This window comes from Manis javanica, chromosome 11 (assembly GCF_040802235.1).
Source record: "Manis javanica isolate MJ-LG chromosome 11, MJ_LKY, whole genome shotgun sequence".
NCBI classification, from domain to species: Eukaryota; Metazoa; Chordata; class Mammalia; order Pholidota; family Manidae; genus Manis; species Manis javanica.
In genome coordinates this window covers 73,251,349-73,278,512 of record NC_133166.1, presented here as the reverse complement: position 1 = coordinate 73,278,512, position 27,164 = coordinate 73,251,349, and the positions used below count along the sequence as shown (strand labels likewise).

Below are 27,164 nucleotides of genomic sequence, written 5' to 3'. Positions count from 1 at the left end.
GCTGGGAGCAAACCCACAGCAGTCCACTGCAGCCGTGCTGCTGGGGGTCTCTGACCAGAGGCCACCAGCAAAGTAGGAACTGCGTACAACGTGTCGCCCCCAGCACCCAGCCCAGCCATGCAGCTGCCTCATTTTTCTCCCCTCCCCAGGAATGAACTGATATGCTTGTTTGATAAAAACTTTGTGTTAGGTTTTCATCTGGAAGACACACTCCTTGTAGATTAAAGACTATGTTTCTTATTTCCCCAGAGTATACACACAATCAGAGATATATTAGTTTATAATACATACTTGTTCACTAAAAGATCATTCATACAGGTTAACATTCTACCTTATTTTCTTACTAATTCTATTTTTGAAGTGGGGTACTTTGGGCATTTACCCCATAGCCTGAGGGCTAATCATTTTGGCAAACAGCCCAGAAATTTTCAGGGTTGTTCTGAGGTATTGAGGGCTATACAGTGGGTGAAACATGTCTGGAAAAAAATGCCAATCATTTCTCTGGATCCAAATCTGTTAAGACCCTGAATATCACATACCTTGTATCTGGCATGTCCAGAAATGAATGTCACACCAATTTTTGCCTTTAATTTAGTGACATCCCAGGGGCAAGTGTGAAAATATCATGTTATAATGACTGTAAGAAATTATAGAACTAGGATTTTATCTGTGTGCTTGTGTGTGAACATTCACACACATGTTAACCAAAGCAAACAGAATCTTGTTCTAAGGACAGAGCCAAGGAAAGGACAGATATGCCATGATGCATTCATCACCAAACTTGCTTGGTACAGAGAAACAAGCATGTACACCCAAAGCAGGGTTTCTTACCTCTGGCATTACTGATATTTTGGGCCAGACGGTTTTCACTGTTGGCTGTTTTGAGGTTACGAAATGTTTAGGAGCACCATCACTTCCCTGCCCTGGTGATAAACAAATGTCCCCAGATACTGCTCTGGGGTGGGTAGGGTTGCTGGTGGTGATAAAATTACCCTAGGTGGAGAACCACTGAACTACAGCCCTGTGTTTTTTTGGCTTTCATCCCCAGCTATATGATGACACACAAGACTCCTGGCCAGAGGAGTCTCCTGCATTCCTACCAGAGAACCACCTTCCTCAGAGACATCTCTGTTTAGCTGAAACCCAAGCACCCCGAACTGAAACAGCATCTTCCTAGTCCTTCCCAGACACCTCATGCTGGTGGTATGATACCACCACCAATTCTCCATGCTGCCCAAACTAAGAGCTCACCTTACTTGTCCTTTATGCTCAGCTCTACAGTTGATCCTATGTCTTGTTAACTAAAACCTTGGAGTAGTTCTCACACCCATGTCCTCTTGGCTACTCTCAACACTGCCTCTGTGCCTGCACGCTGCACTTACTGCCCTGAGCTTCCCTTCCCCCAAGGTATCTTTCATACTGCTGTCTATGAGGTCTGTGAAACCTACAAAACTCATTAACCTATTCTCCCTCCTTTGGGATGTAGTTATGAATGCAGCTATATGCAGTTTTAACTAACGATGGCCCTGTGAAGTAGGTTCACAAAATCATCCTTTATCAGCGTAGAGAGAAAATGTTAAGAAGAAAAAAGTAATGTTAAAAAATTTACAGTGGCAACCAAATAAAGAAAGGAGTAAACCTTCATGTTGTAAATGCTGAAAAGTGGGTGCCAAGGAAAGAACTCTGGAGTGTCTAGTAGTAAGGTCTACATTCCTGGGAAGCAGCATTGAGGAAAGAAGTTGGCAAGATCTTGTAAATTTCCTTTAACATTCTAAACTGGACAGAAACAGCCTGAGAAGAAAACCCAAGGAAAAGTTAAAGAAAGATGATCAGACACACCAGCAAAGAATTTCAGCACAGTCAGGAAGATGTGCCAAGGCATGCCATTGTCTGGGGAGCCACGTGGCACAGCCAGGGGCATGAGATGGCTTCTGGATGGATGGAGCAGGTGCAGGTGTTAACACAGTTCATCCAGCATCGTTTAGGGGAGAGTAAATTCAGGCTTCCTCATAAGGGTTAACATAAGTACTAGCTCAGGAACCTTTTCTACCCGGGTCATACAAATGTGGGTACAAACCAATTAACCATGACTCAAGTTGTAATGTGTGAGTGGTAGGAAAACTGATTCCAGGTAGTGAGAAAGGATGAGAGGACTCACCCACACTTTACTAGAACAGAGAACATATGGATGGAGTAACCATCAAGATGGAGAAAGCTTGGCAATGAGAGAAAGGAGAGAGGGAGGGAAGAAAAAAGGAGACAAGACAAGTTATCATGGTGAATACAGCAGAAAAGGCAAAGTGTAAGCAACTAGAAAAAAGGTATGGAAGACAAAGGGGACCCAATATAGGAACAATTGGTGACCTTGAAGAAATAAGTCTAGTAATGAATGAGTAGTAGTATTCAGACACACAACATGGAAAAATTCCCTGAAGGAAGAACTGTGCCTACAGAACTAAAAGGCACACCAAATTTTAGGTCCTCCGCACTCAAATGTGATCCCCCTACTACTAGCATCAGCAACAGAGAAAGTAACTGACAGTGACATCTTATTTCAGTTATTGAGCTTCAGAGACAAAGAATGTTTCAGAGATCCAAGCAGAAGAAGCAAGTCACCTACCAAGGGGAAAAGAAAGAAAGCAGAAAAGAATAGACTGGCCCCAAACATCTTTACAGGTGCCTGCAATGTCTGAATCACTGTGCAATTAGTACAAAGGCCAGAGAGACTGTGACCAAGGAAAAATTACTCCCAGATACTATGTCATTCAAGTATAAAACAATAGGTAGACATTCTTAATCATGGAAAGAACTCTAGGAACACAGCTGAATAAACAAACTATTAAATGGAATAAATCTGAAGATGGAATATTGTCAACCCAAATAAAGTGAATCAAAATAAAGAAATCAGAAAACAAAAGCTGAAGCCAAAGTGCTGGGTGAGTACTATATCTACTTAAATACGAAACTAAGAATACGAATTGAGAACAGAATGGAAATGTGAAGGCACTGGACAAAGAAAAATACACAGGGAACAAACCTGGAAGTGGAAGAAAAAATACAGGAATCCTCCTAACTATCCAATTTTCAGACAGAAATTAAACATATACTGTCAAAAGTAAAATGTGAACTTAAAAAAAAATGACTGCAGGTGCTTATTGGCTCTCCTAATCTTTTTAAAATTTAAAACCCCTGGAGTGATACTTTAGGAAATAATCTTTTATGAAGAAGAACATTTACCAGAATTCCTTTAGCTCTGTTTTCTTTTGAACTTCAAGGAAGTTAACTTTAAGTAATTTACTTAAACTAAATTATTCCTCATCTACTCAACCACCCACCCATCTAGCAACTCATGCTACATGAAGATGTTTGGAATAATGTCTGCACTAATATTAATGTGGGTTATTTCTGTGGTAGTACGATTTGGGGTGATTGCTTCTATGCATTTGGTATTCATGTCTTACTATTTTTATAAAAACAGCAACACATTTTTACAAATACTGCACAGGTATTGAAAGTTGGCATCACCAACATGGAGAATTGAACTCAACACTGTAGGTTTGAAATTCAATTTTTCTCTGGATATTTATAACGGATCTACATCTATCTACTTTTTGTCTCCAAAAGTTTCATTTCATTTCAGATCCCTTTAAGGACAATTAGTCTACTATAACAAAGATCTAGAATATAGGGAAATGTGCTTAGAGTGGTTATCGCAAGTATACCAGTTGAGCACTTAACTTTAAATATCCTCTTTGTTTCAATCAAATAAAAAGAATGGATAGTCGATTAATTGCTAAAACCAGTTCACCTTTTGGGAGATACAGGCTGAGGAAATATTTAAAGCTACAGAAAAGAAAGTGATTAGGTATCCTCAATTACTGCTTGTCTGTATTTAAAATGAGAAACATACACAAAAACCAACCATTTCCCTTACTTACTCTTGTGATAGTTTTTAAGATGGCAAGCCGATCTGCAGGGGGTGGCAGACCCACAAAGAGTGTTTTATCCAGGCGGCCCGGGCGCAGGATGGCAGGGTCAATGATATCTATAGAGGAAGGGAGGACTGTGTCTTAAATAAATAACAGAATCTTTTAGAAAAGTACAATTAACATGAGGGATGAGAAGACTGATTAAAATTAGACTTTAGTAAAATTAAAAGCTTCTGCTCATCAAAATACATCCTTAAGAAAATGGAAAGTCTACCTCCACCTTTCTGTGCCAAACCTGCTTTCCTCCAGGATATTCTCTGGCTCAGATAATGACCACCCAACCCCTGCATCCCAGGCAGGTTTCTCCCCTCCCTCTAATTGGAGATATATCCTATAAATTCCATTAAGTATGCCTCCCACTGCCCTACCCACACTCAAGGTCAAATGTAAAGGTGCTGTTTCCTACTTTACCCAGCTCTAGGACCCCTTATGATGCCACAGAGTTATCATCCTAAGACACACATCCAATTCTCTTGAACTCCAGCCCCCACTGCAGAAATGGAGTCTAAATTTCTCACTAAAACAGAAAGGCCTTCAGTGATCTCACTGGTTTTGTTAGGGGGGGCACTGTTTATTTTCCTCTGTTCTTGTCCCTGCCACAATGAAGGGGACAAGGGCAGAGACACTGTAGTGAAGCATAAAAATTTTATTTAAAGTTATTTAGAGAGAAAAGTATAGGTGGTTTCAGGGAGGGGAGGTGCCCTGAAAAATTGGGAGAACGTCTAAATAAAGGCAAAAATTTACACACTTAAGAATGTGTGGGTGACCTCAGAGAGAGGTACCACTGAAAGGTTGGGGGTTTCCCCTTTTAAGGATTTTTTTCAGAAATGTGACAAAGGGCTAGAGGTGTGGACTTGTTAGGTGGTCTCCGGATGTTTATTTTTGATGAGACATTAAGTTTCTTATCAGTCCTCCAGGTAATTCTGCAAAATTAGCTTAACACAAAAAATGTACTGCTCTGGTCCTTCCCAGGGTAGCAGTTTCCTGGTCTGAGAGAATATTAATCAAGACTGCCTGCCCTGACTCCAAGGTGGGCTGAGTTTATTGTCCGTTTGCTAAAGAGCATGTTAAGAATACTACTTAATTTCTTGGGTTTTAAAATGCAATTTTATCTTTAAGATGGAATTTTTCCTGTCTTTATTATACTGTTAGTAGCTGGGCCTTTTAAGCAGGCTGAAGTAGATCTTACAATGGCATGATCTAACTGACACAATGAAGAAATGGGCTGTGCTCAGATACTTTTCTTTATCTGGGGAGTATTCAAACATTCCAGGCCAAGTTGCTCCTGGCCTTTTGAGCTTTAGCTGATTAACTCTAACTCTGAGTCTTTTCTGGATTTCTAGTTTTAACTTGTTAACTTTTTGAGTCCCTTGTAAGTGGGCTATCCTGGACTTAATTTTCTCTCCACCCAGCTCACATTTATTTTCCTGCCTATCAGTTTCCTTTCCAGTTTCCTCTCTCCTTATACATTCTCCCAGCTCCCACAACCTACTTACCAGATCTCTCTCTGTTCCCTAAACCTAGGAGCTTCCAACCTCTTCCTCTTGTTCTCAGTGATTGCTTTCTTTGAAAATACCTTCGTTTTCATTTATATCTGGAATTCTTAAAGGATGCCTCCTCCTGGAAGCTTTCCCCAAGTCTCCCAGAAGAAACTCTTGACCTCTGTGTGCTACCAGCCTCTTGGTAACCGGAGCAAAGGAACAACCTGCCTCAAGCCCCAAGCACTCCCTGACACTGAGGTTCATAGGGAACATTTCTGAATCCTCCACAAGGAGCCCATTTAATTAGCCTCATCATTTTTAATAGCCCTCAACCATTCTAGAGAGGCTTCTGATAGCTCACAATAAGACCACCTTTCATGTACAGGCATACCTATGAATAACAAGACTCATGTTTTCTAATGAATACATTACGACTTACCCACTAACTTATTCTCCCCTAAAGAAGCAGAATTAGTTCTTCTTAGGGAAATTCTCTTGTTCTTTAGTTACCTTGGGGAAGCTAAATACTTATTCAATGATCAACATGTTGCTGAACTTTCCCTTGAGATGCCAGGATGTAACACGTGGAAACAAGGAGAAGAGAGTCCTGTACAACCCCTTCAGCACCAGCTAGTGCCACGTCCAAGGGCCTGCTGACATCCGACTACGGCACAAAGGTTCCCAAACACCCCGGTCTCAAGAACCCTGTGCACTTCAAAAAAGTATTAAGGACTCCACTGTAACCTTTCTCAGTTGCTCTTCCCTGATCCCCTTTATCCTTAGTTGCCCTTCGCTGATCCCCTTTATCCTTAGGCAGCCACCAATCTGTTCTGTCACTACAGATTAATTGGCATTTTCTAGAATTTTACACAAGTGGAATCATACTTTTATTCAACATTAATTATTTTGTGACTGACCTAGTTTGTTGCATGTATTAGTACATAATTCTTTTTTTTTACTGCTGTGTAGTAAGTAGTATTCCACTGTGTGGATATGCCACAATTTGTGTTTCCAATTTTCTGTAGATATACATTTGGTTTTGCGAAGAAAATTTAGTACTGCCTATAACTCAGTACTAATATGCTTTCTATACGTTAGACCTTTTTTTTTATTAAGGTATTATTGATATATACTCTTATGAAGGTTTCACATGAATAAACAGTGTGGTTACTACATTCACCCATATTATCAAGTCCCACCCATACCCCATTGCAGTCACTGTCCATTAGTGTAGTAATATGCCACAGATTCACTATTTGCCTTCTCTGTACACTGTCTTCCCCATGACCCCCACACCATGTGTACTAAACATAACACCCTTCAATCCCCTTCTCCCTCCCTCCCCACCCACCCTCCTACACCCTTCCCCTTTGGTAACCACTAGTCCCTTCTTGGAGTCTGTGAGTCTGCTTTTTGTCCCTTCAGTTTTGCTTCGTTGTTATACTCTACAAATGAGGGAGATCATTTGGCACTTGTCTTTCTATGCCTGGCTTATTTCACTGAGCATAATGTCCTCTAGCTCCATCCATGTTGCTGCAAATGGTAGGATTTGTTTCTTTCTTATGGCTGAATAGTATTCCATTGTGTATATGTGCCACATCTTCTTTATCCATTCATCTACTGATGGCCACTTAGGTTGCTTCCATATCTTGGCTTTTGTAAATAGTGCTGCAATAAACATAGGGGTGCATATGTCTTTTTGAATCTGAGAGCTTCTATTCTTTGGGTAAATTCCTACTTTAGGAGATCTTAAATAGTAAGAGAGAAGCCTGTGAGGGATGGAAGTTCCAAGAAATGAGAGAGGCTGCTGGCTCACACTCAATGCCTCATTTGACCAACAGCCATCTTAAACATGACACATTTAAGGCTGGGATCCTAACTTCTTCTCATCTCCTCCCCAAACTGAGCCCTACCAATGTCTTTCCCATCTTGGTTAATGCCAACTCAACTTTTCAGTGTATCAGGCCCACACCTGGAGGCATGCGTGATTCACTCACCCACCTCCATATCCAATCACCAGCAAATCTGGCCAGCTCTATGACACAACAGAAGCAGATCCTTCTACATTCAAGCTACCGCCTCCAACCGACCTCCTGACCTGGGTTATTGTTACAGCTTCTGACTGGCTCTCCACCACAGTTGTGTCAGGGTAGAATCATTGGGTAGAAGACCCACGATAACAACATTTGCAATGAAAAAGTCACCAACAATCCTAAAGTTTTAAAGACAAAACCCATTCACTCAAAATGAGATGATGCCTGAGAAGGGACTCCCTCACTGATCAAGAAGCTCCAAGAAAAATAAAAGGCTAAAATTTAAGGCCCAATGGTAGCAACTTTTAACTTTAGGAAAACATTTTGTCATGCTATAAACAAACTCTCAATCTTCAACAAAGGTGCCGGGACAATTCAGTGGGGTAAAACACTAGTTTTTGCAACAAATGGTACTGAAGTAAGTGGATATCCAAGTGCTAAAGGGTGAATTTGGACACCTTCCTCGGAACATACACAAAAAATAACTCAAAATGTACCAAAGGCCTAAATGCAGGCAACAAAATTATATAACTCCTAGAGGAAAACAGGAGTTAATCTTTTTGACCTTGGGTTGGGTATTGATTTCAGAGAGATGACATTAAAAGTGCCTGCAATTAAAGAAAAACCCAATAAATTGGACTTTATCAAAATTTAAAACTTCTGTTCTTCAAATGTTCATCAAGAAAGTGAAAAGACAACTCACAGATTAGGAGAAAATATATGCAAATTACATATCTGATGATGGATTTGTATCTAGAATTAATAAGGAACCCTCAATAGTCAATAATAAGAAGGTAATAACATGGTTTTAAAAAGTGGATATAGGATTCAAACAGACATTTCTGAAAAAGATATACAAATGGCCAATAAGCAAAAGAAAAGATGCCCAATATCATTAATTATCAATGAAATGCCAATTAAACTGCAATGAAATGCTACTTCACATCCACCAGAATGACTGTAACAAGAGTTGGATGGGGGGAGTCTAGTAACCAGAATGTTGCTCATGTAATTGTACATTAATGATACAAAAAAAAGAGTTGGGAAAGATGAGGATGAAGTGGAGCCCTTGTGCACTGCTTTGTCACAACTACTAGCAGGAATTGAAAGTGGCACAGCCACTTTGGGAAAAAGTTTGGCAGTTTCTCAAAATGTTAAATAAATAGTTACCTAATGACCTAGCAATCCCACTCTTGAGTATCTGCCCAGGAGAAAGGAAAACATATGTTCACACAAACTTGTACATAAATGTTCACAGCAGCATTATCAAACAGCCAAAAAGTGGAAACAATTTAAATGCCCATCAACTAGAGAATGAACAAATGTGGTATATCCATACAATGGAGTATCATTTGGCAACAAAAAGGACAGAAGCAACCGATACATTCTACAGCTTGGATGAACCTTTAAAACTTATGCTATGTGAAAGAAGCCAGTCACAAGAACCCACACAGGCAGTGTATGATTCTGTTTACATAAAATACCTAGGATAGGAAAATCTATAGAGACAGAAGCTGCCTAGAGCTGGAGAGAAAGGATACAAGTAACTATTGGAACACACATTTCTTTTTATGGTGACAAAAGAGTTCTAAAATTAGATTATTGGGATGGCTGCACAACTCTGTAAATATACTCAAAACCACTGAATCATATATATACTTAAAATGGGTAAAACTTATGGTTTATTATATATCTCAATAAAGCTGTATTTTAAGAAACTGGATCCTCACACACTATCAATACGGCCAGTGGAAATTATTACAAGATCAAGCCTTCAAGAAAAATTGGTCAGTCTCTTGTGATTCATTCAGCAAATACTTACTGAGTTCTATTATGTACCAGATACCTGTACATAAGCAGAAATGACACTGGGGCCTAAGTTAATTTTAAAAGGGCAGTACCTGCAACCATTGCTCAGTTGCATTTGAGGAGCAGTAACCAAGACCCAGGGCCATTCAGACCAATTAGGTCAGAAAATACTGCATTTACTTGGAATTAAGTGGCAGAATATCTTACTATAATGAAATAAATACCATCTTTGTTAAGTCACCCAGTCTTTCACCTGAAGGGCTCACAATGGATAGAGACCCGTAACTAGAAGCTATCTCTCAAATATAAAACTGCAGAGCTAATTCTGGCCCAACAGAAGTTTACACATCATAATTTACTTATTTATGTTTTCAACTGAGCTATATAGAGCAGAAAATCTTTCCGATAATTTATTGCTACCTGTTGGAAAGAGACACCTACTGAGGTGAATGAAGTGGTGGGGCTATTTGGATTTCATACCTAGGTGTGTTGTACAGGATGTTTTTAACTCTCTACACAGGGTTTAAGTGGGACAGTTCCTCAACTGAGAATGCCCTTTACAGGAGCTGGCATTTGAAGAAGGGAATGCAGAGATTTGTGTAGGGGAACTTAAAATGGACTAGATGTAATTTGTACAAGGAACTTCATCTCCTCTGGCTGAGCACAGGGAAGTGGTTTATTTCCAGAACAGGAAATGCACTTTGGTACACTACTCATCAGAAGAGGGTCACAGCTCGAGAACAACCAGAGGTACCTCAAAATTATGGAAACAAAAAAAAAGACGAAGATGGAAAAAAGGAGAAAAGAAGAAATTTAGAAGATCAATTCAGGTTTAAGGTCCACCAAATACCAAGCGTTCATGTGAAAAAAATAAAAAGTCACATTAAAAAGATTAGAATGACATAGAACTTTTAAAAGAAAAAAAGCAATGCCATAAATTATGGGGGAAAAAAATTCAACTCAAAATTCTATACCCAGACAGGCTACTAATCAAAAGAGAGTAGGATGACAGGCTACTAATCAAAAGAGAGTAGAACAGAGGTATTTTTAAATATACAAAAACCGAAAAAACTTATCTGGTCCTTAACCTTTCTTAGGAAAGCCACTGAAAGATGACACTTTGCAGAGTGACAGAGTCAACCAGAAGGCAGATACAAGATCAGAAACAGGGCAGAGCAAAGGAGAGCTTGAGAGAGGAGTCCTGATACAAGGCAGATACAAGATCAGAAACAGGGCAGAGCAAAGGAGAGCTTGAGAGAGGAGTCCTGAAATCAAGCTGCTCACCCAGGCTAGAGGCAGCTAATCCAAGCTGGAAGTTAGAAAGCTCCAGAAACAAACAAAAATTCAAAAGGAATCAGTACATCATCTAGGTAAGTAATACTGACCGTGGCACACATATGATGATGAACAGAAACACAGAAAACAAAGCAGAAGAAGCAAGTTACTAATAGATCAAAAAATAAAAAAGTCATGAGAAGGAAACCTGGTCACAGCATTATCTTTGGGTCAGTGAAGGGGATATTACAGAGTCATGGTGATGTAAATACTGACCAGTTTACTGAGAGCTGTGCTAAGACTATTGCAATACTGGGAGATGAAGAGAATCATGGTGTGGAGGGTTGGGTGTGTGTGGGAAGAGGGTGGATCTTGGATAAATCGTCTCCCTTAAAAATGTTAATGGGCTGTGTGTGACATTGGTAAGCAATAGCAGTAGGAGCATATTATTTGAAAATATGGAAATCCAGAAAAAAGTAGGTCAGGGAGTTTACAAGTGGTTGCCTCTGGGCAGGGATGGGAGTGGGACAAAGTGGTTCTTTGTTTGTTACAAGCTTTTAAGTGGCATTTGATTTCTTACTGACATCTCTCCCTGTATCCATTTGTGTTTTTCATGCTGTTTACTAGTTGGACCTACAACCCAGAGACATGTATGTTATAGCCATTCTCTCAAGGAGTTTGTCAATTTACAAGAACTGGTCACACAAAACAGTGTTCAAAACCTAAGACACAACAAATAAAACTCCATCACACAGAGGAGACTTTGGTACAGAATGTGGAGGAAGTAAAAGTGCCCTTTAAACAAAGTGCAATTCAGTGGGATCCTGTGGGTCAAATCTTGGTTTTTCCACTTGCTAACAACAACTTACTTATCTGGGGCAAAGTAATCAGAACCCAGAGCTTTATTGTGAGGATTAAATGACATAACATGGGAAGTACTTCTTGTGTGGCTGACCAATACAAGTGCTTGTATAATTACAATTACTTAGAACTAGACAGACCGAGACTCGAAGCTCTGCTCAACCAGTTATCAGCTGTATATCTTTGGGCGCATACTACGGATGTGACATAGTGTCTTCCTCCCAAGGGTGCTGAGGTCTGTCAAAGTAAGGCACTGACAGAGTACTTAGTGCTGAACACATATTTCAGGAGCCTGCTGGTCATTAATGAGAAGTGTTAAAAATAATGAATAATAAAACAGGGGCTTGTGCAGAAAATGTAATAGATGTATTTCATCTCTTTTGAAAAATATTTTAGAAATGAAAAGAAACCTACTTCTAAGCAACTCTATCTCAGTCAGTGGTACAACTTTTTACCAAGGTTTTAGGTAAAAAAAAAATCTAACAGTAACTCTTGTTTATTCTCTTTCTCACATCTCACATCTAATTCTAATTCTAGCAATTTATATTGGCTTTACCTTCAAAATATATCCTGAGTGGGGTCAACTCCCACTGACTGCATCCTTACTTCACCTACCAAGACCATACCAATTCTTGCCTGGACCAATGCTTTAACTCAGAGGATCCTTTTGAGTTAAGAACTCCTTTGGGAATATAGTGAAGTTTGTGGATGCCTCAAAGAAAAAAAGTCTTTAGAAGCATAAAATAAAATACATAGGGTTATAAGAATCCTAATATCAAAACTATTAGGAAAATAAAGTTTTGATATGCATGTATTTATTAGCACACTAAAAACAGCAGGTCTAATAAAAGTTTAACTTTGAAGTAGTATGGGTATGAACGGTATCTGTGATATCTATGACAACTCTAAGGTGATACAGAAATACTATGGCCTCTACTGGTGACAATGCCAGGTATTACTAATACTGCACTAATTTACTGCCAACATTCATAGTTCAAGGAAATGTTCAATTTCAGTTATGGGATGGCGAAAAATAAGACGAAAAGTTACCCCATTCACATTCACAGAACCCCCCACCCCTAAATTCTATCTACAGACCCCCAAGGTTAGGAATGCCTACTTCCACTCTGGCTTCATTAAATGGCCAGAATAACCTCCCCAGCACCACCACAAAAGAGAAGATCAGGACCTCTACTTCTGGGACAAGATAGAATAGATGCACTTCTCCCTGTTCTCCCCAATAAAAGCAACTTTAAAACTCTGAATATTATATATGAAACAAACCTAATAAGATTCTAAAGGAGGAGAAAAGACAGACTGGTTTGGGACCTCAGGACCCAAGGAACAAAAAAGATGGTGAGCTCCTTGGGCTTTCACTTTGAGTAAACATCCTGGATCCTGAAATACCAAATGGCACAGAAAAAAGTCACCCACACAGACTTCTTTCTCTGGCTAAAGAACCAGGAATGGGGAGCCATAGACAGAAAACCTTCAGATGGTATCTGTAATACTTCAGCCTACACTGAGAAACAGTGGCCCTCCCTCTGCTGTGCTAACAAAGGGCACATGGGGAGTCTAGGCTTCTACCCTTGCCTGTCTGTGACAAGACATTCCAATTCCCCCTGCTATGGTGGTGTCAGAGAAAGCTCAGTGGGAAGTTGGGACTTTCATCTTTGCCCAGGAGTGATGAGGTCCTCACTATCCAGAAGTCACTGAAGGATGCGTGGGTAGGAATAATAAGGTGCTCCTTCCCTTCTAAGCCAAGGTGGTGCTAGTGGAAGCCCAGTGGAGCCTGAATTTCTACCCTACCCAGTAGTGATGAGGCATCTTTCTACCTAGGGAGTGTCAAGAGGCAGAGTGATGAACTGGGATTTCCACTCCCTACTAGCAGCAATGGGGCAGCTTTCCTCTTCCACTGTGGTGTCAGAGAAGTCCTGATAAAAGAGAAAATTCAAGTAACATAATACTTCAAATTTCATAATATAATACTCAAAATGTGCAGGAGACAACCAAAAACGACTTGTATACAAGAACCTAGAAAATCTCAACTTTAACAAGAAAAGAAAAACAAAAGCAGCTGACATAGATGACACGGCTACTGGAATTATCTGAAAAGGATTTTATTGCAGCTGTAATGAAAGCACTTCAGCAAGCAATTCTGAGCAGGCTTGAAAACAACAAAAAAATAGGAAGTCTCAGTGAAAAACAGAAGATGTAAAGAACTAAATGGAAGATCAAACTGTAAAATATCATAACAAAAATAAAAAATTTACTGGATAGGCTCAACAGCAAAAGCGAGATAGAGGAATGAATCAATGAACTTTACATCAGAACATAAATTACCAAATCTTTACAACAGAGGCAAGGTAGAAAATGGAAAGCAAGCAAACAAAATGAAGAGAGCCCTCAGTGACCTATGTGACCATGACCAGAGGTCTATTGTGTGTGTCACCAGAGTCCCAGGAAAAGAGAAATGTAGTGCTGAAAAGTATTTAAAGAAATAATGGCCAAAAATTTCTCCAACTGGCAAAATACATAAACCTACAGGTTAAAGAAACCAACCAAATCCCAAATAGTATAAAAACAAATCCACAGAAGACACAGCATAATTAAACTCCTTAAAACTAAAGATTAAGAAAACAAATCTTGAAAGCAGTGAGAAACAGTGCCTTACCTATATAAGAAAGTTCACATGACAGTAGATTTTCAGAAACCTGCAGGCTAAAAGGAAATAGCACAACACTTTGCAGGTATTGAAAGAAATGTCAACCCAGAATTCTGTATCTAGCAAAAACACCCTTCAGGAATGAACCAGAAATCAAAGACATTCTCAGATAAATGAAAGCTAAGAAAATCTGCTACAAGATGAACTTACCTTAAAACGATAGCTAAAGGAAGTTCTCAAAACAAAAGGAAACAATGAAAGACATTTAGGAACATTAGAGAAGAAAAGAACTATGTAAAGAGTAAAAATGTGGATAAATACAATAAATTTTCCTTCTTTACTTGAGTTTTTAAAATTATATTTGACAACTGAAGCAAAAATGACATTGAGAGGTTCTCAGAGAGCGGACAGGGAATATTTAAGACAATACTCTTATAAATGGGGTACAGGAAAGGAGCTTAAAGGGAGCTGACATTTTTACTCTTCACCTCAATCTATCAAACACTGACATCAGTAAACTGTGATAAAGTATGTACACATAATAATTACAACATCCATAAAAAAACCTATAGAAAAAGATACACTCAAAATGATAGATAAAATAAAATTGTTAAAAATGTTCAAGTAACCCACAGGAAATCAGGGAAAAAAGTAAAAAGAGAAATGAAGATGAGAAAACAGAAAACAGAAAATGATCCAATTACATACTGTCTACAAGAAACTCACCTCACGTATAAGGACATCAGAAGGCTGAATATCAGTGGATGGAAAAGATAAACCATGCAAACCAAAAGAAATCAGAAATGGCTACGTTAATAGACAAAATAGGTTTTCGAATAAAAAGAAAAGCAGGATATAATGAGAAAAAGACTGAGTCCCCAAATATACAATTCTCAATGGGTATGCACAACAGAGCTGCAAAATGTGTGAAACAAATCTGATACAACTGCAAGGAGGAATAGACAAAACCACTAGTTAGATACTATGTGGCAAGAATGTTTAGTTCTTTAAGAAACCACCAAACCATCCACTGAGTGGCTGCACCAGTCTGCATTCCCACCAGCGCTGAATGAAAGTTCCTGCTGCTCTGCATCCTCACACACATTTGGTCTTGCCAGTGTTCTGGATTTTGGCCATTCTAATAGGTGTGTAAGTGGCATGTCATTGTTTTAATTTGCATTTCCCTGATGACACAGGATGTAGAGCATCTTTTCAGGTACTCATTTGCCATTTGTACTTCTCTGGTGAGGTTTCTGTGAAGGTATTTACCCCTTGTTTTCTCATTGTTGAGGTTTTAAGAGTTCTTAATATATTTTGGATACCACTCTAATTCAATTCTGGCTGCTTTAACAAAGCACCACAGATTGGGTGGCATAGAAATAACAGACATTTGTTTCTTAGTTCTGGAGGCTGGAAGTCTGAGATCAGGGTGCCAGCGGGGTCAGGTTCTGGGGAGAGCCCTCTTCTGGGTTGAGATTGTGCAATCTTGTATCCTCACATGATACAAGAAGGCAAGAGAGCTCTCTGGGGACCCCTTAGAAGGGCACTAAATGCACTCATCAGGGCTCCAGACCTAATCACCAAAGGGCCATCTCCTAATACCATCACGTCGGGTTATTAACTTCAACAAACGAATTTGTGGGGCATTCATTGCATTGCACGGTCCTTTGTCAGACTGTCTTTTCCTTCTCTTAACCATGTTTTTCATAGAGCAGACATTATTAATTGTAACAAAATTCAACATATCAATTTTCTTCTCTAATGGATTGAGCTTGCGATGTTGTATCTAAACTACCAAACCCAAGGTCACCTTGGATTTTCTGTTATCTTCTAAGAGTTTTACTGTTTTGTGCTACACACATGGATCTATGAGTCATTTTGGGTTAATCTTTGTAAAAGGTTTAAGGTCTGTGTCTAGAGCCATTTTTTGGCATGTGAGTATACAGTTGTTCCAGTGCCATTCGTTGAAAAGACAATCCTTTTTCCACTGAATTACCTTTGCTCACTTATCAAAGATTAGCTGACTACATTTGTGTGGGTCTACATCTGGTCTCCATTTTGCTCCATTGACTTATTTCTCTTATTCTTTCACCAATACTACACTGACTTGCCTACTATAGCTTTACAGGTAAGTCCTAAGGCTGGGTACTGTCAGCCCTTTCAATTCTGTTCTTCAATGTTGTGTTAGCCACTCTGGGCTTCTGCATATAAACTTTAACTTTTATCAATATCACAAAATAATTTGCTGAGATTCTGATTAGGATTGCTTAAAATCTGGAGGACAAGTTGGCAAGGCTGACATCTTGATAGTATTGTTTTCCTATCCACATAAAAAGATATCTATTTATTTAGACCTTCTTTGATTTCTCTCATCAGTTTTGTAGTTTTCCTCATGTAGATCTTGCATGCATTTTGTTAGATTTATACTTAAGTCTGTCTTTCTTTCTGATGCTAATGTAAATATTGCTGTGCTTTTAATGTCAAATTCCATTTGCTCATTGCTGGTATACACCAACTGATTTTTGACAAAGGTGCAAAAGTAATTCAGTGGTGAAAGGACAGTCTTTTCAAGAGATGATGGCAGAACAATTAGTTATTCACAGGGAAAAAATAAGCCTTGATTTAAACTTCACACCTCATTTAAAAGTTAACTAAAAATGGGTCACAGATTTAAATGCAAAACCACAAAATTTTTAGAAGAAAATCTTTGGGACATAAAGCTTGAAAAACAGTTCTTAGATATGGTCCCAAAGCACAATATATAAAAGAAAATATTAATACATTGGATTTCTTTTATAAGAGGATAAAAAGACAAGTTACAGACTGGGAAAAAAATACTGCAATTCCCACATCTGACAAAGGACTCACATAAAGAACTCTCAAAACTCAACAGTAAAAAAAAAAACAAAAAAAACCAAAGCCCACTTTTAGAAAATTGGCAAAGGATACTTCAGATAAGTAGATATAAGGGTGGCTAATAAACTCATGAATGGAAGTTCTAAGGGTTCATCAGCCATTAGAGAAATATAAATTACAACCATAGTGAGATAGCAGTATACATTCCTTAGAATGACTAAATAAAAAACAGTGAGCTTACAAAATGCTGGTAAGGAGCAAAGAAACTTTTCTATTACTGATAGAAAAGGCTAATGGTATGGCCACGCTGGAAAAGAGTTTGACACCCTCTTAAAAACTGTTACCATATGACCCACAAACTGGGCTCCTGAGATTATCCCAAGGAAATGAAACCTTATGTCCACACAAAAACTTCTAATACACAGATGTTTAGAGCCGCTTTATTTACAACATTGAAAAACTGTGACACTGAAGGATTAAAGATGGCAGCAGGAGAGGAGAGACAGGGGGTTCCTCCTAAAACTGTATACAATTAGAAAATATGGTTGGAGAAACTAATCCTGAGAGAGCAACAGGAAAGAGGACAGCGCCAGACTGACTGCACACACCTGGAGAAAAGAGCAGACCTCACAGAACAGGGTAACGTACCACAGCTGTGGCCAGATGGGACCCAATCCCTTCCCCACCCCAGCTCACTGGTGGAAGGAAGAGAAACAGAGCAGAGAGGGAGTGGAAGGCCTGGGACTGCTGAATACCTAGCTCTGGAGATCTGCACTGGGAGCACAAACCTACATTTCACAGTGCTTTCATGATACATGCATGACTACCGGGTTGGAAAATTAATATAGGCAGAATTCCTGGACAGATTGTGGAAAGCAGGGATCCATATCCAGCTGCTCTGGGACAAAAGCTTATGCCTGGGTGTTTGGCCCACTGGTTCAGGCAGTGGACATAGGCACAGCAGTGACAAAGACGGAAACAGCTCTTTTCTGAGGCAGAGAGAGAAAAGAGGATCTCTAAGAATGAAAGAATATTGAGAGAATTGTGTGACCAATCCAAATGGAACAATATTTGCATTATAAGAATTTGTGGGGCATTCATTGCATTGCACAGTCCTGAATTGCACAGTTACAGAGGCACTGAACAACACAATAGAACAGATGGACCTAACAGACATCTACAGAACTCTACACCCAAAAGCAACAGAACACACATTCTTCTAAAGTGCACATGGAACAGATCATATACTAGGCCACAAAAAGAGCCTCAGTAAATTCAAAAAGATTGAAATTCTACCAACCAGTTTCTCAGACCACAAAGCTATGTAACTAGAAATAAATTACGCAAAGAAAATGAAAAATCCCACAAACACATGCAGGCTTTACAACATGCTCCTAAATAACCAATGGATCAATGACCAAATAAAAACAGAGATAAAGCAATATATGGAGACAAATGACAACAATAATTCTACACAGGAAAATCTGTCAGATGCAGCCAAGGCTGTGCTAAGAGGAAAGTATACTGCAATACAGGCCTACCTCAAGAAAGAAGAACAATCCCATATAAGCAGTCTAAACTCACAAATAATGAAACTAGAAAAAGAAGAAATGAGGCCTAAAGTCAGTAGAAGGTGGGACATAATAAAGATTAGAGCAGAAATAAATAAAAAAAATTGAGAAGAATAAAACAATAGAAAGAATCAATGAAAGCAAGACCTGGTTCCTTGAGAAAATAAACGAAATAGATAAACCCCTAGCCAGAATTAACAAGAAAAAAGAGAGCCTACACACATAAACAGAATCAGAAATGAGAAAGAAAAAATCACAACAGACACCACAGAAATACAAAGAATTATTAGAGAATACTATGAAAAATTATACGCTAACAAAATGGATAACCTAGAAGAAATGGACAACTTCCTAGAAAAACACACCCTTCCAAGGCTGACCCAGGAAGAAACAGAAATCTGAACAGACCAATTACCAGCAATGAAATTGAACTGGTAATCAAAAACCTACCTAAGAACAAAATCCCTGTATCAGATGGTTTCACTAATGAATTTTATCAAACATTTAGTGAAGTTTCTCCTTAAAGTTTTCCAAAAAATAGAAGAGGAGGGAATACTTCCAAACTCACTCTATGAGGACAGCATCACTCTAATACCAAAAACCGGCAAGGACACCTCAAAAAAAGAAAATTACAGACCAATATCGTGATGAACATAGATCCAAAAATACTCAACAAAATACTAGCAAACTGAATACAAAAATATATAAAAAATATCATCCATAAGGATCAAGTTAGATTTAAGCCAGGGATGCAAGGATGGTAGACTGTTCGAAAATTTATCAACATCATTCACCACATCAACAAAAAGGACAAAAACCACATCATTATCTCCATCGATGCTGAAAAAGCATTTGACAAAACTCAACATCCATTCATGATTAAAACTCTCAAGAAAATGGGTATAGAGGGCAGTACCTCAACATAATAAAGGCCATATATGACAAACCCACAGCCAACATTATACTTAACAGCAAGAAGCTGAAAGCTTTTTCTTTAAGATCGGAAACACGACAAGGATGCCCACTCTCCCCACTTCTATTTGACATAGTACTGGAGGTCCTAGCCACGGCAATTAGACAACACAAAGAAATAAAAGGCATCCAGATTGGCAAGGAAGAAGTTAAACTGTCCCTGCTTGCAGATGACATATTATACATAAAAATCCCTAAAGAATCCACTCCAAAACTACTAGATCTAATATCTGAATTCAGCAAAGTTGCAGGATACAAAATTAATACACAGAAATCTGTGGCATTCCTATACACTAACAATGAACTAGCAGAGAGAGAAATCAGGAAAACAATTCCATTCACAATTGCATCAAAAAGAATAAAATACCTAGGAATAAACCTAACCAAGGAAGTGAAAGATGTATACTCTGAAAATTACAAGACACTTATGAGAGAAATTAAAGAAGATACCAATAAATGGAAACACATCCCATGCTCATGAATAGGAAGAAATAATATTGTCAAAATGGCCATCCTGCCTAAAGCAATCTATAGATTCAATGCAATTCCTATCAAAATACGAACAGCATTCAACTTGAGAAAATAATCCTAAAATTCATATGGAACCACAAAAGACCTTGAATAACCAAAGTAATCCTGAGCAGGAAGAATAAAGCTGGAGGGGTTTGCTCCCCAACTTCAAGCTCTAGTACAAAGCCACAGTAATCAAGACAATTTGGTACTGGCACAAGAACAGACCCATAGACCAATGGAACTGACTAGAGAGCCCTGATATAAACCCAACCATATGCGGTCAATTAATATATGATAAAGGAGCCATGGACATACAATGGAGAAATGACAGCCTCTTCAACAGCTGGTGTTGGCATAACTGGACAGCTACATGCAAGAGAATGAAACTGGATTACCCATACACAAAAGTAAATTCGAAATGGATTACAGACTTGAATGTAAGTCATGAAACCATAAAACTCTTAGAAGACAACATAGGCAAACATCTCCTGAAGAGAAGCATGAGCAACTTCTTCTTAAACCCATCTCCTCAAGAAAGGGAAACAAAAGCAAAAAATGAACTCATGGGACTACATCAAACTAAAAAGTTTTTGTACGGCAAAGGACATCAAAACAAAAGGCACCCTACAGTATGGGAGAATATATTTGTAAATGACTTATCCGACAAGGGGTTAACATCTAAAATATATAAAGAACTTACACACCTCAACACCAAAAAAGCAAATAATCCGATTAACAAATGGGCAGAGGGATATGAAGAGACAGTTCTTGAAAGAAGAAATTCAGATGGCCAACAGACACAGGAAAAGATGCACCACATCAGTAATCATCAGGGAAATGCAAAGTAAAACCACAATGAGATATCACCTCACACATGCCAGCATCGAAAAGACAGAACAACAAATGCTGATGAGGATGCGGAGAAAGGGGAACCCTCCTACACTGCTGGTGGGAATGTAAGATAGTTCAACCATTGCGGAAAGTAATACGGAGTTTCCTCAAAAAACAAAAATAGAAATACCATTTGAACCTGGAATCCCACTTCTTGGAATATACCGAAAGAATACAACTTATCAGATACAAAAAGACATATGCACCTCTATGTTCATCGCAGCACTTTTTACTATAGCCAAGATATGGAAGCAACCTAAGTGGCCATCAGTAGATGAATGGATAAAGAAGATGTGGTACATATACACAATGGAATACTATTCAGCCATAAGAAAGAAACAAATCCTACCATTTGCAACAACATGGATGGAGCTAGATGACATTATGCTCAGTGAAATAAGCAAGGCAGAGAAAGACAAATGCCAAATGATTTCCCTCATTTGTGGAGTACAACAATGAATCAAAACTGAAGGAACAAAATGGCAGCAGACTCAGAGACTCCAAGAAGGAACGAGTGGTTACCAAAGGAGAGGGGTGTGGGAGGGCAGGTGGGGAGGGAGGGAGAAGGGGATTAAGGGGTATTATGTTTAGTACACATGGTGGGGGGATCACGGGGAGAACAGTGAATCACAGAGAAGGGACACAGTGGATCTCTGGCAACTTGCTGCACTGATGGACAGTGACTGCATTGGGGTATGGGTGGGGACTTGATAATACAGGTAAATGTAGTAACCACATTGTTTTCTAATGTGAAACCTTCATTAAGAGTGTATATCAATCATACCTTAATAAAAAATTTAAAAAAAAAGAAAACAAACAAAAAAAAACACCTGTGACCCATAATGTCCCTCCAGAAGAGAACGGTTAAACCAACTGTGCCACCTTCACTCCACAGACTACTCAGTACCAAAAAGTAGTAAGCCACAGGCAGACACTAGAAATTGGTTCAATCTCAAGGGCATTATACAAGGTGAATGAAGCCAATCTAAAGGGTCACATTTTGTAATCTTTTATATGAAATTCTTAAAGTGACACAGTTGGAGAGATGAAGAACACATTAGCAGATGCCGAGCTGGGGATGATGGCAGAGAAGGGGTGACCTCTAAAGGGACAGCATGGGGAAGATCTGAGGTGACAGAAGTTCTCATCTTGATTGGGGTGGTGCTTTCACAAATTTGCACACATTACAGAAATCTCTATTTCCTGGTTTTAATGCTGTACCAGTTATGTAAAATATAACAACCAACTCCTAGGAATTTACTCTAAGAATGCAGGAGCCCAGTTTGAAAAAGACATATGCACCCCTATGTTTATCGCAGCACTATTTACAATAGCCAAGAAATGGAAGCAACCTAAGTGTCCATCACTAGATGAATGGATAAAGAAGATGTGGTACATATACACAATGGAGTATTATTAAGCCGTAAGAAGAAAACAAAACAAATTCTACCATTTGCAACAATGAATATTTGATGAATGCAGTAGCTGAACATGGATGTTCAATGAAATAAGCCAGGCAGAGAAAGCCGGGCACAGGGAAAGCAGTATAACACAGAGAAGACAAGTAGTGATTCTATAGCACCTTCCTTTGTTGATGGACAGTGACTGTAATGGGGTATGTGGTGGGGAATTTATAATGGGGAGGAGTCTAGTAACCATAATGTTGCTCATGTAAATGTACATTAGTGATACCAAACAAACAAACAAAAAAATACATATATAACAACCAAGATAAAATGGGTAAAGGCACACCTTGTGTGCTCTGTGATCAGTGATTATGACTAGCTGAAGCTCAGCTGATGGTTAGCATTGTTTTTTTGTTTGTCTGTTTTTCCTTTTTGGGTGACATTAATCTACAATTACATGAGGAACATTATGTTTACCAGACTCCCCCCATCACCAAGTCCCCCCCACAAACCCCATTACAGTCACTGTCCATCAGTGTAGTAAGATGCTGTAGAATCACTACTTGTCTTCTCTGTGTTGCACAGCCCTCCCCATGCCACCCCCCATATTATACATGCTGATCATCATGCCCCCTTTCTTACCCATCCCCCCAGTTATCCCTCCCTTCCCACCCATCCTCCCCATTCTCTTTCCCTTTGGTAACTGTTGGTCCATTCTTGGGTTCTGTGATTCTGCTGCTGTTTGGTTCCTTCAGTTTTTGCTTCGTTGTTATACTCCATATGAGTGAAATCATTTGATACTTGTCTTTCTCCGCCTGGCTTTTTTCACTGAGCATAATACCCTCTAGCTCCATCCATGTTGTTGCAAATGGTAGAATTTGTTTTCTTCTTATGGCTGAGTAATATTCCATTGTGTGTATGTACCACCTCTTCTTTATCCATTTATCTACTGATAGACACTTAGGTTGCTTCCATTTCTTGGCTATTGTAAATAGTGCTGTGATAAATATAGGGGTGAATCTGTCTTTTTCAAACTGGGCTGCTCAATTCTTAAGGTAAATTCCTAGAAGTGGAATTCCTGGGTCAAATCGTATTTCTATTTTGAGCTTTTTAATGAACCTCCATACTGCTTTCCACAATGGTTGAATTAGTTAACATTCCCACCAGCAGTGTAAGAAGGTTCCCCTTTCTCCACAACCTCACCAATATTTGTTGCTGTTTTGTCTTTTGGATGGTGGCGATCCTTACAGGTGTGACGATAACTCATTGCGGTTTTAATTTGCATTTCTCTGATGACTAGTGATGTGGAGCATCTTTTCATTTGTCTATTGGCCATCTGAATTTCTTCTTTGGAGAACTGTCTGTTCAGCTCCTCTGCCCATTTTTTAATTGGATTATACACTTTTTTTTGTTGAGGTGCATGAGGTCTTAATATATTTTGGATGTCAACCCTTTATCAGATCTGTCATTTATGAATATATTCTCCCATACTGTAGGATGCCTTTTTGTTCTATTGGTGGTGTCCTTTGCTGTACAGAAGCTTTTCAGCTTGATATAGTCCCACTTGCTCATTTTTGCTTTTGTTTCCCTTTCCTGGGGAGATATGTTCATGATGAAGTCACTCATGTTTATGTCGAAGAGACTTTTGCCTATGTTTTCCTCCAAGAGTTTTATGGTTTCATGACTTACATTCAGGTCTTTGATTCATTTCGAATGTACTTTTGTGGATGGGGTTAGACAATGATCCAGTTTCATTCTCTTACATGTAGCTGTCCAGTTTTGCCAACACCAGCTGCTGAAGAGTCTGTCATTTTGCCATTGTATGTCCATGGCTCCTTGATCATATATTAATTGACCATATATGTTTGGGTTAATATCTGGACTGTTTATTCTGTTCCACTGGTCTGTGGGTCTATTCTTGTGCCAGTTTCTCTGAAGTTTACCTATACATGGAACCTCTGTTCACTATTTTTTAATTCATTATTCCTGTGAATTTATAATTGTTTCAAAATACAAAGCAAGAAAACAAAGTCACATAAAAAAATACACATACACATAAAAGAAATAAAACCAGATCACATCACTCCCCCACTCAGAACTCTCTAGTGCTTCCCATCACAGCAGAGTAAAATCCACAACCCTTACGTGACCTAAAAGCCCCTCACACTTCTGCATCACTGCCCCCAGTCTGCTTCATGCTAGCACACCAGCACACTGACTGTCCAACATGCCAAAGTGGTCCTCACTTAAGACCCTTTACACTTACTGCTTGCTCTATACCTGGAATGCTCTTCTTCCAGGTTTCTGCATGGCTCAACCCTTCACACCATTTGGTTTGTGCTCACATTACAGTTCTTGTGAAGGAGCCTTCTTGGACAATAATATCTAATTCAGCATTCCTCTTCCCAACCACTAGCCATTCTCTATCCTTTTATCCTGTATTGTTTTATTTAACTGATTATCTATTACTTACCCCCAACCCCGGAATATATAAAGGCAAAGAACTTTTCTGAGTTGTTCACTTTTGAATTCCCAAAGCCTAGTAGAACCAGGCATACAGTAAAAACTCAATGAATTTTTGATGAATGCAGGAGCAAAGCTTATGAGAGACTGAAGAAAAAAAAATTCTATTGATGTGACTGATCCACAAGACCATAAGCCATAAGGTGGATGTAAAACTTGCACCATAAAACAGAGAACATGATAGAAGAAAAACACATGTATAATGAATCAAAGCCACAAAGTTTCCTTCCATTCCTTTTTCCTCTCCTTTTGAAACTCTCCCTTCCTGTCATGCCCCGGCCAGTGGTCTCCCTATTCTGGGCCCTGCCTGTAAGGGGAATGGCCACTTCCATCTTCACCTCTTGGAATCCAACTGTCACGTAAAACACACCAAGTCCTCAGGGAGCAGTGCTCACAGAAGCTATGCCACATGGAGGGGCCTTGCAAGGTGCCACTTATTAGGGGTGGGGGTGGTGGGAGAGATGCCAAGGAGTACCAAGGTACCAGACATGTGAGTGAGGAGGCCACCTTGGAAGTGGATCCCCTGGCCCAGCCCCTCCAGCTGATGGCAAGAGCTTCCAAGATTAATCACCCAAACAAGCCCTTTCAGAATCCCTGATGAGCAAAACTGTGAGCAAAGCAAAAATGGCAGTTTTCAGGAAAGAGGTACTGCAGTGATTTATCATACAGCAGCAGCTAACCAGAGTTATCAGACAAGAAAGGATTTCTTAAAGCTGAGCAGAAACAAGTTATAAGGGATCAAAGCAGAAGGTCTCAGGCAGACAGAACTGCCACACAAGCAGAAGCACAGGGGAAAGATTAAGTTTCTACTGCTGAGTTCACATAGGCCACCAGAACAGAGGGGCTTGTCAGGGGGAACACAGAATGGGTGAGGTGTAGTTGCAGAGTGAGACACCAGGAAGGACAAACACAGGAACCATGTGACAATTCACCTGTCTCTCCTATCACTGGCTATATTCAACAGAGATAGGATATTCACTTCTGAGTTTTACCACCTAGGAGAATCTGGAGAATTGTAGAGAATTCAAAGATGAATGAAGAGATCAGGGGGAAAAATCTATAAGTAATATACCTGGAAGTTTTGAAGGAGAGGATTTAGGTAAAACCTAGTGACACTGAAGAGCCTATTATTTTCTGATCCACAGAGATAAAGAGTATTTACAATAAATAAACATGAAAAATGGTGAGTGCAGTTAAAGTCAGGCTAGGGTACTGCCCTCTTGAAATCTGCTACAAGATCTGTATCTGCTTAGGTGTGGCGGAGGTCATCCAGAGAAGAGTGAGCTGGACCCAGCAACTGCAGGCCTCTCCCCATCCCCCTGCCCCCTTTCCCCCGGACTGTGGTTCTGCAGGCCTCCCTGCTCCCACTGGTTGCCCTGAGGAAATGGCCTTGTGATAGCACTGGCCAGCAAGAGTACAGCCATCTTGTCAAATCTGCTATGTTGACTGATGGATCCTCTACACCCCCATTTCCTTCCTATTCCTTAGACGGTATTCAGTTTGGAGCCACTACCAGTGTTCTGGGAAAGGGCTCCTCATGCTAATTCCACTGATGATACACAGATGTCACCCCTGCCCCACGGCACACACATGTGGTCATCCTGCACATAGACCCTTTTTCCTGGTCTCTGTAAATCAGTCCCCTAAACGGTGTGATCTTTGCATCCTTTGGATGAAAGGGACAAGCTTCTGTGGGTAACATCCCCTCAAGAGACCTCTATGGAATCCAGCTGGACCTACCAGCCTTTCTATGGTCTCATAGTCCCTTCGGCCTCTAGGTGCTTATACCTCCCCCGAGCAGAATTCAGTGATGACACCATCAGAACTGAATATGTGACTGCACACAGGCAAGGCCTCTATATGAATTTTTAAGATTTGGTGGATGGGCACAGAGATCCACTGGTTATGTGGCTGCTAAGACAAGCGTCCTATGTAAGACCCCTTGCTTATTAGGCCTGCTACCCACCCATTTGGAGTGGCCACCTGTCTTTGATCTCTCTCTGCCCTCTGAGTACAGGGGACAGTTTCAGATTATACCCAGGAAGCTGCCAAGGAGCTTGCAAACCAATACTATGAAAGGCAGGATGGGACTCTGTCCACATTCAAAACTTGCAAGGTCTCTTCTGGATGACTGTGATTTTACAACCTAATGGCTGCTCCTACTGCTAATACCCTAACTGCTCATGACAATGACAGTAATTATTATACAGCTCCTTGCTACATACTAGGTATGGCAGATGCATTAACAACTCACTTCACCTTTGTGACAATGCTGCCAAGGAGGTATTGTTACCCCTACTTTATAATGGTTAGCAAGAG

General features: G+C 39.6%; 1 protein-coding gene across 10 annotated transcripts in view; it reads right to left on the bottom strand.

The window, feature by feature from the left end:
• NVL (nuclear VCP like) overlaps positions 1–27,164 on the bottom strand; it is a 136,267-nt gene that overhangs the window by 34,866 nt on the left and 74,237 nt on the right. For 8 of the 10 annotated variants that reach the window (XR_012122747.1, XM_073216668.1, XM_073216669.1 and 5 more), the window contains one exon: positions 3,939–4,045. The exons of the other annotated variants lie outside the window; for them this stretch is intronic. Coding sequence is in view for 7 of the 8 variants with exons in the window: in XM_073216668.1 (XP_073072769.1) it covers positions 3,939–4,045 (107 nt within the window). In the remaining variant the exon portion in view is untranslated. The remainder of the gene's footprint in view (positions 1–3,938; positions 4,046–27,164) is intronic. 10 annotated transcript variants of the gene reach the window in all.